The sequence below is a fragment of the Dermacentor variabilis genome, chromosome 1, assembly GCF_050947875.1.
Source record: "Dermacentor variabilis isolate Ectoservices chromosome 1, ASM5094787v1, whole genome shotgun sequence".
Taxonomy (NCBI): Eukaryota; Metazoa; Arthropoda; class Arachnida; order Ixodida; family Ixodidae; genus Dermacentor; species Dermacentor variabilis.
In genome coordinates this window covers 258,904,276-258,917,614 of record NC_134568.1, presented here as the reverse complement: position 1 = coordinate 258,917,614, position 13,339 = coordinate 258,904,276, and the positions used below count along the sequence as shown (strand labels likewise).

The 13,339-nt window shown below is 39.8% G+C and overlaps 1 protein-coding gene across 8 annotated transcripts in view; it reads right to left on the bottom strand.

The window, feature by feature from the left end:
• LOC142562978 (putative phosphorylase b kinase regulatory subunit beta) overlaps positions 1-13,339 on the bottom strand; it is an 82,901-nt gene that overhangs the window by 33,489 nt on the left and 36,073 nt on the right. For 6 of the 8 annotated variants that reach the window (XM_075673562.1, XM_075673567.1, XM_075673564.1 and 3 more), the window contains 7 exons: positions 10,699-10,854; positions 10,121-10,218; positions 9,173-9,184; positions 4,658-4,804; positions 2,564-2,647; positions 2,272-2,376; positions 873-955 (listed from right to left, as the gene is read on the bottom strand). In XM_075673562.1, the coding sequence (XP_075529677.1) occupies positions 873-955; positions 2,272-2,376; positions 2,564-2,647; positions 4,658-4,804; positions 9,173-9,184; positions 10,121-10,218; positions 10,699-10,854 (685 nt within the window). The remainder of the gene's footprint in view (positions 1-872; positions 956-2,271; positions 2,377-2,563; positions 2,648-4,657; positions 4,805-9,172; positions 9,185-10,120; positions 10,219-10,698; positions 10,855-13,339) is intronic. The other 2 variants (XM_075673563.1, XM_075673565.1) reach the window with 1 other exon arrangement.

The following is a 13,339-nucleotide window of genomic DNA, read 5'->3' as shown; positions in this document are numbered from 1 at the left end:
GTAGTTGGAGAAGTATGGAAGAGGCCTTTGCCCTGCAGTGGGCATAACCAGGATGATGATTATGATGATGATGATGATACAAGGATGCAACCAATGGTATTCTGTCAATGTGACATACCACGTCAGGAGGATTTTTTTCATAATTGAACTATCAATAATTAGATGAGATTAATTAATACACTTTTTAGTTACTGAGTTGAGGGTACATTTTTGATATAAAAGTAATAATTGTGTTTTAAAACACCCGATTTAGTTGTTTTCGGTGTGCTATGTCTCGTATAATGATTTTTTCTGCGTTATAAAGAAACGCGAAACTATGAAAATAGCCGCGTGATTACGCACTGCAGGTGCTACTCCCAGGCATCCTTGCATTCTAGGCTTTACTAGGAAGAATTAACTCTGCTCGATGCCTTTGTCTTCCTCTTCAATGCTCAAGTTCTTTAATTAATCTCATGTATTTATTGACAATGCTATTATAAAAAAGACCCTCCTGGTGTAGTATGTCACTGCTGACAGACTACCATTGGTTGCGTCCTCTTACGTTTTTGTATTTTATTTTTAAAAGCTTGGCTAATGTTAGCTGGGACACCCTGTGTAGTTATAATATGTACCCATAACTGCATGGTGATATGTTACCATAACTGCATGCATGTGTGATATGTTACCATTTCAGTTTATAAAATCATGTGTTTCTTTAGAAATTTCGGGTTTCTTTGGGCATTTCTGGCACAAACAAAGATGTGTCTAATTTTATCACAACAAAACGAAAATTCATGCAGTACAGGGCTAAAGCTGCAGAGAAAATTATCTTGTATTTAGTCATCAGCCATAACAGTTACAAATCCAAAGAATTGCATCAGAAAATGACACACCTCATATTGTCTTCTCTGATAACAATGGCAAGCGTGGGCCTACCAGACATGCGCCAGTACTTTCCAACAAATGTCAGCTCATTCTGGAGAAAGGAAAAGAGAACAAACTTGTAAATGCCCATGTGTCAGAATGTAAACTCTTGCAACAAGAAAACAAATGACACATTCAAGGTAGTCTGTATCATGTAAATTAATACTGCTTTTCATATTAAACAGGTGACGCTGTGAAAGCTATGCAACTACTAGCAGTACGGACCTAGAAATATATAGCTTCACATATTTCGTGGCGAACTGGTTTTTGATACACAACATGTTCCACTGAATAACTTCATGTAAAAAAACTTTAACGGATAGAGCTAGTGTTTCAGCAAATATGTAGTGCTTGCATACTGTTTTTTGTTTTGTTTTGGCTTTTAGTAAGTCGCACACAATGTTTTGCTCATGAGTGTATTGTGGAAACAAACATGTCTCTGTGCTCGTTCTTCAGTAAATAGGCTCAGATATATACAACCTCTTCCATGCAATAATTTTTTCATATGTTGCGATTACAACATACAAAATCATTGTTACTCCAAATGATGCAAAACATTCTTATGTCTGGATTTCATGTGGCATGAAATATTTTTTTTTTGGTCTCAAGTCCAGGCAATACGAAAAGTAACTCTAGCCTCCAATGCATTGCCTGGTATGTGTGAAACTGAGTATGGTAAATATCAGCTACCATGCTCTTCCTTCCCCACTCATTTTCCAATAATTTAGTGCTTTTCCACGCAGCAAAAGTGCCAATTGTAAAAATAAACAAACCAACAAAGATGAAAGAAAAAGATGAGGGGGCAGGGTGGTGTACAAGGCATGAGGCATCCCAACAAGCACAGTAAGACCTGACTTGAAGCCTAGCAAATGTTAAAAAAAAAGAAATGACTCCACATAAGGATGAAATAAGTGCTTCAACATAGACCTAGTATTTCACTGTGCCTATAATTTCACCTTTAGCCACATTTTGGAAGCTACCACATGCTCAGCACTGCATAATATTTCCAAATGCAGTATCTCTTGCACTGAAGGATCACTGGTACACCAGCACTGCAGAGTCATCATTCTTATAACAAAGGTTCAGCGTTTTCAGTTTTTATTTGCAGAACATTAGGCATACTAAGATTGGTAAGCCAGAAAAGATGCAAATATGAAAAGACAGCTGGCACCAACACCTTGATCTTTCGGCACCATTTCATTGTGCTATTGTAGATATTAACATCAGACTCCTAGGTATTGAGCTGCCTAGCTAGTGTTTAGCAAAATAAACCCAGCACCACAGCCCCTGAGCTGGCGTGGTGGGTGGTACATGCAAATACTTTGCTACCAGTTTACATTACTAGTGAACACAAAAGTATTTAAGTACCTTTATGTCATCGATGAGTAGAGCCATGTCATGCGAGAGGTAGAAGTCGTTGACCTCAAAGATAAGTGGATAGCACAACACCGTCTGCCCACATATTCGATACAGCTGCAGAGAAAGATCATAACAGCTGGAAATGTGGTGCAATAAAATGATGCAAAGGCCAAAGTACTCAAGATTCTTCACAATGAAGGGTTTTTTAGCTCATACCATTACCTGCATGCCTCTCAACGAATGAAGTCAAAGTTGAAAAACATTTCTTCAATCTAACAAGTAGTAATTTCAGAGGACTTGCCTTGCTTGTTCCTAATGCACCAATTGGACGCTGCGGTCTTCCCTTCAAGCCAAGCTTCCGGTTCACACCTAGGAATTCGTAGACCTAAATAATAATTATAATAATAATAAAAACAGGATAGGAGGAAGAAAAACTGACGTGCAGTCTGTAAGAAGACAAACCGCAATTTAAAGAAATATCACACACATAAAATGCAACACTACCATTACATTTCTGAAAGGATTGAAACATGCTAAAATTGTGTAGGTAATGATTAAAACTGGTGTGATGCTGGTGGAATGTAACAGATCTCAGTAGGCATGCTGGTTTGTTTTCTTATAAGCTAAGAGCTTTCCCACATTATCTAAATGCTTACGACAGCAGGCAATTTTTTAATAGGTGCCAAAAATGGTTACAGGAAAAGAATACAATAGCCTTTGGCTATTGGTCCAAAAAGTTGTTTGTAATTTAGGAATGCTAAGATAAGAATAAGAATACGATAATGATGAATATCAGAATAAGGCCTTCCTACTTATTTTTGCCTCTAATAAACCTACTTCATGGCACAAACAATTTACAAACTTGGCTAAATTTTTGCAATAAGTAGACTTGCTAGTTTTCAAGAAGTCCAGTACCCTACTATGATTCATGCCACAGTTATACAAGCAATTTGAATGATACAGTAGAGCCTTGTTGATATGTTCCCATTAAGTATGTTTACTGGTGCCAGCGTTCGCAATCGAGAACACAAAAAATGACACAATAGAGTTACACTCAATTTTTACCGGCTCATACATCCCAGGAAAACAAGATTTTTGGCATCAATGTTCAGTACATTGCCAAACTGTGATTGTACGATACGTTTTCCGGCCGCTAGACCCCATGTAAACAAGAAAATGCGCAAGGCGAGGTGCGTGCGATTGAGAACAGTGTATAACTGCCCGCCGAGGCAGCTTCACTGCAATACACGCCCGCCAAGCTCACATGAAAATGCCGGCGTGCACTCAATCGCTCATTTTGGTACCAGCAAATCTTCCCCGAGGTCACCACATGCGGCATTCACAGCTATCACCGCCAACTCTATGGCTTCAAGCATTTTTGCCCATCCATTTCACAGCACGTAATGTCATCAGAAGTGTACCGCATGCTTTTAATAAGCGATAACCGTAATGCGCCACCGTTCCCTGCTGCCAGACTGCGATCGTATACGTTTTCCGGCCGTTAGATCCCATGTAAACAAGAAAAGGCGCAAGGCGCATGGGTTCAAGAACAGTATATAGCCACTCGTCTCACGTGAAAACGACGGTGCGCACATTTTCTTATTCTGGTAGCAGCAAATATCTGCCCGGGTCATCACGCACCGCATTCACAGCTATCACCGCTGAACCTACTGTGATAAGCACCTTCACCTATATGTTTTGCAGTGCGTGGTGCATAGTGCCATTGGTAGCACACTGCACGATTTTAGTAGGCGATAATCCAAACGTGCCGTTCCCTTCTGCAGGCAGCGCAATGTGGGCATCACGTTTCGCTTTGGCAGCCTCCAGCGTCGCCAACCAGCTAGATTTCTTTTCAGTTTCCTGTCGCCCTCTTAAAACACCACGCAATAGGAAAACAACAAAACACATCTCGGGCCGCCGGAGCACCCCTAGATCGATGCGCGTCGGTGTCTCGTACTGCAACAATCCGGCGACGCTTCGCATTGTGTAGATGTCAACAATAGTAAAGTCTGTCAAATATTTTTAGTTACTTTGGATTGTACGTCTTCCCGGTCTACACGTTTTTCTCTTGTTTGTTTTTTCCAAAGCCTATGAACAAAGTTCTACTGTAGTATAAACACTGATGATCAGCAAAAGATTCCGTCGTTAAAGAGGAGTCCTTGCACCATAAAGGGTGATGCACATAATGCAAGATTGCATACCTACTAAATGACATTGGTTAAATTGTGAAATAAAAGGGCAATTCTCTTTTTCTGCCCCATCAAAACAATATTGCTGCAACAAAGAAGTAAACAAGCAATTATTCGAATGGCAGTAATCAAGCACCCATTCATAGCTCGGTTGCAATACAATCACTCTTTTCCAATCTGTCCAAACGCTGTCGAAAATAACAAACCTTCATCAGCTGCTTTGGAGACCATATCTGGACAGGTTCTACTTCATGTGGTGTCTGGGTCTGGATGCCATATGTTGCCATCATAGCCTGTAGCCGCATGCTCTCGGCTATCAGCACCACTTGTACCACCAGGTCTGTGGCTGCACTCTGGATATGTGTGGTAGCCCACAGGCATCAGTGACTGTGATACAGACAGTAAAATATGCATACGCCAAGCAGCACAGTCTTCAGTTAGCCCGCTGTATATGCGCCACTAATTAGTGAACACATACAGGTGAACGCTGACCAACATTCAACAAACGAGTACAGTGAAACCTCAGAATAAGGAAACAACCTGTTGCCATGTAGTGGCTTAAAGAAAAAAATGGAAATGCCTCTAAAATACGCCACACAGTCATTTTCATTTAGATGCTTGCTCTAGGTCAATACCACGGAAGATAATGCTTTCCAGTTAGGTGGCCAAATTTACCAGCCACTATTTGGGCTTTGCAACTGTTCATGACATGACCACAAATAATTAAATTTACCTTTTCTTCCCTTTCTTATTTTACAACATACCATGCTCATTGAAAAGAAGGCAGAATAAAGTTGGACATCATGGCCACTTTGTAAATCTGTGTGCAGTGTGGCTTACAGCACTCAAGCAAGTGACGGTGTCAAATTAGAGCTTACAGAAGTCATCATTGCTTATTCCTGAACAAGATTACTCTGTCAGAGAAGATGAACACAGTAAACCGACTGTTGCTTCTGGGAAAGCAGCTTTGTTTCATGCTCCTATATTGCTGTGAAAATTTAAACAAATTACTACTCAAAGAATTCTCAAGTGTGTTTTGCAGAACCGTGCCAAATAGATACTGGACATTAAAAAAAATTACACAACGAAAAACACAAGCATACCTAGTCATTCATTTTCATATGATGTGGGACGTTCAACAGTGCACTGAAGGATATCTTTCATTAGAATCTGTTGACATTATTGAATATAAGCTGAAGTGCAAAAGGCATTAAACAGCACAATTTGCTTGCATTTTGACTTCATGAACTTCAAGAAAGGAGTTACTGCTTCCTTTCCTGAAGAAGAGAAGATGTAAACAGAACCAAACAAATTTCAGTGCAAAGAGAAATGACTGCAATCCAATGAAGCTGACAAAATCTCAGACGGCGCACTAGTTGCAGCAAACATATTTCTTGAAATTTGTTTACTGTGCCGTTGAGATGGGCCTGTGGCCATGGGTTCTACCTTAGCTATTAAGTTCAGTGCTCAGCACATGACGGAGGACACACTAAAATCTGAAACATTTAAAAGCAAGGTACTGCCCACTAAATTCTGTCATGTACACTTCCAGAGGTCTCCGTGCTGATATACTGTATACACTCGTGTAAGGGCTGCACCCTCACTTAGCAGCCCAAAATTTTAGAAGAATTTCCAACGGAGAAGCAATCACATTTGGTCGTGCAATCACCAAATTTTCGTGCACTGCGTACTTCCGCGTGCCGCCACTAGATGGCGAGAGCCGGGGTATGCACAAGATCCGGAGTGTGCACAAGTCGCTGACTGCACCGGCACCATTTTGACCAAAAGGTGCAGTCCCGTGTGAAGGCCACACCTCGTCAAAATTGTGAAAAAGAAAAGAAAGTGTGGCCCTCATGCGAGCCTATACGGTACACTCAAGTGATAAAAAAAGTTCATACTTTCTAATCAAGAGGTCAGTGTAGTAAGTACCACAATACTGGTCAAATGAAGGCACACGCAAACCATTAATGGAAATAAAGAATACATATACAGCCATTCAGGGATAAAGATTACAATACAGGATAAAATGAATAATGTGAGTTTGACCACCAAGTCACTTCACTACATTTATATGCATGAGCTAAAGTTAAGTACAAATAAGCTCATGCATCACCCAGTTGCACAGTCCACAGCACACATACAATGTCCAACAACCAGTGAGTGCTTCAAAGATTTCCCCGTTTAGTTGCCTGGTTTTACTGCAAAATTCTTGCTAAGATGCAGTAAGAAAGTGGCCAAATCAAAACAATAGTACCAACTTCCTAAGCTCTGGTGCATTTAGAGTAATTTATTAGATGGATAAAATCTATGTTACTGTTTGTAAATTAATGAGGTGAACATGGCAGATTGTGCATCAAATATCAGTTTCTTGGAGAGCACAGTCGAACCAACTTAGTAATAGTGCCAGTTTTAACAATACATTGAATATAGCAATGATCAGCTGCGGCACCCTGAAGTTTTGAGTGTTCTATGGTAAAATAAACCACTTACTGCAATGTTACAATGCCACATTATTGGTTATAAAAATTAAATCTAGCTAATGGGTGTCTGTGCCAAAAGGAAAAGGAACACAATATCCTGGAAAAGAAAAAGAAGAAATGTGAGCTGACACACCCGCCTACGTGCTGTGCTGCACACACTGCATGCCTCTCTCCCATTTCTATTCCACTGCTCCGAAACATGAGTCGACTATGCTGACAGCCCCGCCAACTTGTTTTTTGGAGGAGTGGAAGGGAGATGGAAGAGAAGTGCAAGAGGCTGGCGATGCAATGAAGGCAAGGTGAAGGTAAGCACCGTGCACAGCACACAGGCAAGGGCGATGGCTCCCCGTTTTCTTTTTTCCTTTTTTACTTTTCCAAGACATAGCATTCCTTTTCCTTTCAGCACAGACAGCGAGTAGCCAGATTTAATTGCTATAACAAATAATGCAGCCGGGGAAAACTCTAGTAAGCTGTTTATTTTACCATAAAACACAAAAGTTCACTGTGACATGGCTGCACACTGTTAAAACTGAGTATTGTTAAAACAGATAATGTTATAAGTGGATTGGACTGTACTTTTTTTGTCTAGTTAAAATGTTTTGATGATTGTCCTCTCTGTTTTGTCTTGTGCAATTCTTTTGCAATTTTTTTGATAGAACATTTATTGGTTGAACAATGGCCTTGTCTTGGCACTTGAATGTTGTAGTAAGTATTAGATCAGGAGTGTCCCATCCTTCTTCTCAGTACTTTTGTTTGAATAAATTTAAAGCGAAGTTTTCTTTCCAAACACTGGACTTTCCCGATTGTGGCTTCTGGGTATCGCTGCTGTCCTGCCAAATACCTCACACTTACGAATAGGCTGCAATCACATGTATATGTCTATGTGCCAACGCCAACTAGCTCTTTGAGATGATCGTTGCGTGCCACATTGCATAGTACGGGTACGCGAGAGTCACATACGCACATGCCAGTTTCCTTTACACTGCAGGAATGAAATGTGGAAATTTAAAGCATTTGATGAACAGATTCACAAGAGCTTCACGTCACATAGATTCCAAGATGTGCATTGGATCTGCATAATTTTTATTACTTTTTTTTTCCTTCAATGGTACATTTTTACACTATTTAACTTGCCAAATACCCAAATTTCTTATTCTTATAACCCATTACTCTCTACAATGTTTAAGTCAGCAGCTCTACTTAAGTTTTGTTACAATTAGGTTTTACTGTACGACAAAACGTTGACATTCATTAATAACATCAAAGCAGATGGCCATAAGGCAGCATGCAAATCCTATGCATTTTATTTGGTCATGCATACAGTACCAAGTAACACCTTACTCAAGCAAAAAAAAGAAACTCAACAGCAGTACATCATGCAAAATGAATGCCTCACAAACAAGAGGCACATAAAATGGGGTGTGCAATGGTGCAGCTGTGCAATAAATACTTCTGCATGAAAGTTAATTTTCAATCAATATGGGTGTAATTAAAGCTAAATTGTACCTAGCATGAACATATTACCTTTACTGCAAATTCCGGTGGTTTCGTGTACATTTAATTACTTAATTGCACAATGATCTAAAGGTGTAAAGAAGTAAAAAGTAATTAACAGACAAAGAATTAGCCTGATATATCGCCACAATGTGTGGATAACACAGCATCCAGAACATTAGACATTTGTAAAGAACACACAAAAAGCATTAGTTAAATAAAGTCTCATAACGAAGCACTCTTTCACTGTCACTACAAATATCTTAAAGACTTTTCAGTGTGCCTCTGGAAAGCAGAGCAGCCTGTGTAAACCTCTGCTTTGACCAACACTTTCAGTTTCTGCTGGTACAAATAAACTTCATGTGCCGACACGTGCAAGACAACATGGCTATGTCGCAGTGCCATAGCATCCCCCTAGATGCAATATTGTATACTTGTTTGTTGTTTTAACACTACAGTGCACACAAATGTACACAACGGTTGTCAAGTGGTTCTCAGCCTTGAAATACAGCTACCTGGCTTGTTGCAAAGCAACCCATGGGTCACTTTCAGCCTGTTCAGCTGCTAGAGTATGAAGTAGCACAATGCTGGTCTGCTCAGTGCCAAGGGTCAGATTTCAGGCTAAGTGCCATGCATGAAAGCAAAGCTCTCAAAAATGAGGCTGGTTGGTGGACAGCAATATAATGCTAGAGGCTCTTATCCAGGCTTGCAAGCGAAGCGTGCAGGCAGGATGGCGAGAATACTCACAACTGCCTTTCCCTGTGAGGATCAGAGCCCAGGTATCCCATATGCGAGTTAAATGCATGAAATGGGCAGCACCAAAAAAAAGGGAACGGCATAGTCTATAACAGCATATACACCGCTCCTAGGGCAAATATGTGACCAGTTCACACCACACTCCAATTTTTTTACCATGTCCTTCAGAACACTGCACAACAGTAAATACACATAACCAGAACAAGCACCCTTGGCTAGGAGCAACTTGTTGCCTGAGAAGCAGAGCAAGTTAGACGTAAATAGAAGTGATGCGAGATGATACTAGTGAAATGGCTGTTTGTTTCAGCTACAAAGCATTTTTTTTCACAGGCAGCAAATGAGAATGAATACATATAAGTGTGCAAACTTAAGGTAGTCACAGTTGGTCATAGTCATTATAAGTACAATGTTAACTTGAGTACTTTAATCCTTTTGGCATGACATTACTGTCTGCAGTATGTTAGTCCTTTCAGCATGGTATCACTGTTTTTCTACATGAACTTAGTTTATCTTTTCTGAACAATTAAAAAAAATAATTTTGCTGAGCAAAATGGCAAAAAAGTACTAAACTAAGCTCCATGCCTTAACTTACACATTATAAATGACTTCAGATTTCAGTTTATATTCAATATTTGAAGTTTTCGAATAGCATACACAAATTTATACGTCCATAGTTGATACAAAAGATGCTTCTAAACAAAGAGGTAAACAAAAGTATACAAATTATTATGAACAGATACGCTGTTTAAGCTAAACTCTCACACTTTACTACAACAAATAAGTTATTAGCAGTCCATCATCCAAACAGTTCAACCTTGTCATCATAAACCTGCAAATATATATTTAACATAGATATCAGAGCTGCCAATTCTACCTTTCACTACCAAAAACATGGGAAATTAACACAGGAGATGTAACACAGAGGTACATATGGCCCACCTGAAACGCCGAGTATCTGTCAGTTCGTCTAGGCCGATTACAAGAGGGCAAGTACCGTCGTACTGGATCCAGTTCAGAGATGTGTAAGAGGCCCTCCACTGTGCAACAAGTCACTTAATTAGAGGTGACTGACACTAGATGAGACATGCTTGATAATAACTTGTAAGAAACACAGACATCTCTTAATAAACTGAGAATAATCTCTCTTGAAAGCATTTTTACTCTGATGCAATGAAAAGAAAGAACTGCCCCACAGCAAGCCTGCTCTTGTGCTTTTCATCACTGTCAATTAATTCACAGGGCACCCAATGCTCCTTTTGATGGAAGCCCAGCACCTGATAATTCAGTCAACAGCATGGTCCAAGACAACTCAAGAAAAATTCCTGGAAAGCTTATCCCACTGCACACACGTCTAAAACAAGTGACTACCTTAAGCACAGCAGAATGCTGAGATAGCCTGCGTATGCATAAAGTTAATTCACAAGCATAAAAAATACACATGAGCCTGCCTAATCACATTCTCCCAGTCGTACACCAACATTAGAAATAGAAGAGCCAAGCTCAAATTGCTGACTCACATAAAAGCTTGGAGATTATGTACAATGCCTGGCCCATCATGAACAAGTTGTCCACGTCCCCTTCAGGGCTTGGCAACCTGGGCTGTGATCCTGGATCTGTTCGTTCAGCATCAAGGAACTCCTTGGGGACGTAGAAGTACATAGGCACAATGTAGTCTGTAATGAAATGTGCCAGACACAGGTTGAGTGGCAAAATTGTAAATTTAGATGGCCGCACATTTGGCCGATTCTCTAGTACATAAACAGACTCTTACAATAAAATTAATTACAAACAAAAATACCAACACAGCACACACGAAGGATTTCAATAAGCTCTCCACTGTTAAAGATTAGCCTCTATATTCTAGAACATTATTTCACTCAACACTCCACCTTCAATCAAGAAAGTGGATGGCAGCACTATCTCTTGTTTAAAGTGGCTGCAACATTTCGGTGACACTCCATGGTGATTCTTCAGTGAAAATTTTGTACTCAGGTGCTCATAGTGGCAAATTCACCATACCAGGGCTACATTCCTCAGTCAATTCCTAGTCATAGCAACCACAGAGGAGCATCACTTAAGCACAGAATATTCTTCAGTAGAGAGGTGGTACTGTGCTCTACCCAGTGAGTCAAGGACGAGCTTTGAGTAGAGACTTGTTTGAGACTACAACGATTACCTGTAGAACAGACGCAAAATAAATATGTGCTCAGGCTAGCCAATTAAAAGCATTCCACCTCTTCCACTCCAACAACCATGTAAGAAAATATGGAACACAGCAAATATGTTGCCAGCCAGTTCAACAAAAAACTGTAGGTACTAAAGAGGCAAATGCAATAAGACAGTTCTTCAGACATAAGCTGCTCATTTTGACAACACTGCCTTTATGCTGCTTTCATCAACCATTTAACCCCTTCTATCCTAGGAACGCCAAATTTCACAACAAACATATGCTATTACTTCTCAAAGAGATAAGGAAGACAACTTAAGAAACAGATGAGAACAGTCTGGGTGCTTCAAAAGGATTTGTTGTTGGCTTAGTCTGTAATTGCTGAAAAATAAAAATACACACTGAAACAGAGAGATGGAAAAACACTGACAATGACACTGGCTGCCAGTATTATTGTCATCTTTTTGTCTCTTCGTTTCTGTGTGCATCCTTTTGGTACCAATTACATGCTTCAGGACAGCCAGGGCGACACACTACAAGGACCACAATTTCCAAGAACCTGACGCTGCAATTAGCATGGTAGCATGGAGAAACTCCTGGCAGCAAATCTAATTATCTTTTAAAAAAAAGCTTGTGCAGAGGTCATGCACATTCCAGTAACGAAACAATTGAAAGCAAACATACTTTTAAAATCATGCTGCCACATAGCACACATAAGCAATAGAGCAAAGTGCAGCTGATGAACACATGCATGGCAGCATTAACACCCAATGATGGAGGGAACACTGAGATATTGCCAGAATCACTTAAAAAACTCCCAGAAGTGTATACTTTCAAATACTCCAAGATGACAGCCAAACTTCAGACTTAATTGGGTAGTTACTATTCCCAACATTATGCAATAAAACATCAATAAAAGTGCACATAATCTATTCTCCAAGGCTCTCTTGTGCCTAGTGGCAATGTCCAACCCTGCGCAAATGTATGTGTCTCAATGGCTGACCTACAATTGCTCATGACAAATTAGCCTCACCTGCTGAGTGCACCAGTTACCTACTCCTCTTCACCACAAAAGAAGCTTGTAGAGTGTACTTGAGGCATGTTATGCCACAGCTGCCATAATTCTAATGCACACAATGTTGTGTCCCAAAATTGTTTATCACATACACACACACACACAAAAAATAGAAAATATTGAAGCTATACAAAAGTTAGATATTAATGTGTTCCTTTTAGTCTTAGCCTAGCTTTATCTTCACATTTTTTCATTCCATCCTTAGCCCAATCTGTATGTCCTGGAAATAATGTGCAAAGGTATGCAACCTTTAACTCTAAGTTAATTTATTATTCCTTACATATACAAACAAGCAACAAGAAGGGCTAGCAAATAATGAGGTATCGTAAAATATAATAAATGTTAGCAACAAAGGTAACATTAGACCTGGCTTTCGACACTGCACTTTCAAAAGTACAGAAAATGCTGCAGCTGCTATGCAAGCAAATACTGCAAACACAAAGAAGAGAAACAACAACCACTACAGTAAACAAGCAAACTATTTATCCTTAATATAGCCTTTCTATTCCCATGTATGTGGAAAATGTACCCTGAAAAACACAGTGTGTGTGCTTCAACTGACGGAAAACAAAACATGATTGAATTGGCATGACAAATTGTCCCTTTATATTTCGGCATTTGCCTGCAACACACTTTACGTCACCTGGCAAAGGTTGTCATACCTAACCGGATGCTGCGAGTGCAAAAGAAAGATGTCTGTTTGTGCTATATTATTGTGATTAATTCACGTGGAACTGTTTTGCACCCTAACGGTGGGGTCATGGGCTCACATAAAAAACTTCCATTGAAGCCAAACGTTGAGCTCATCTCTATCTTTGCATTCATATGTATGTTTGTGTTCTGTGAAAGAACTTGCTTTATGAGATAAATCTTGTCTGCATAAGCATGAATTATGCTCATATCCCATGAAGGCTCT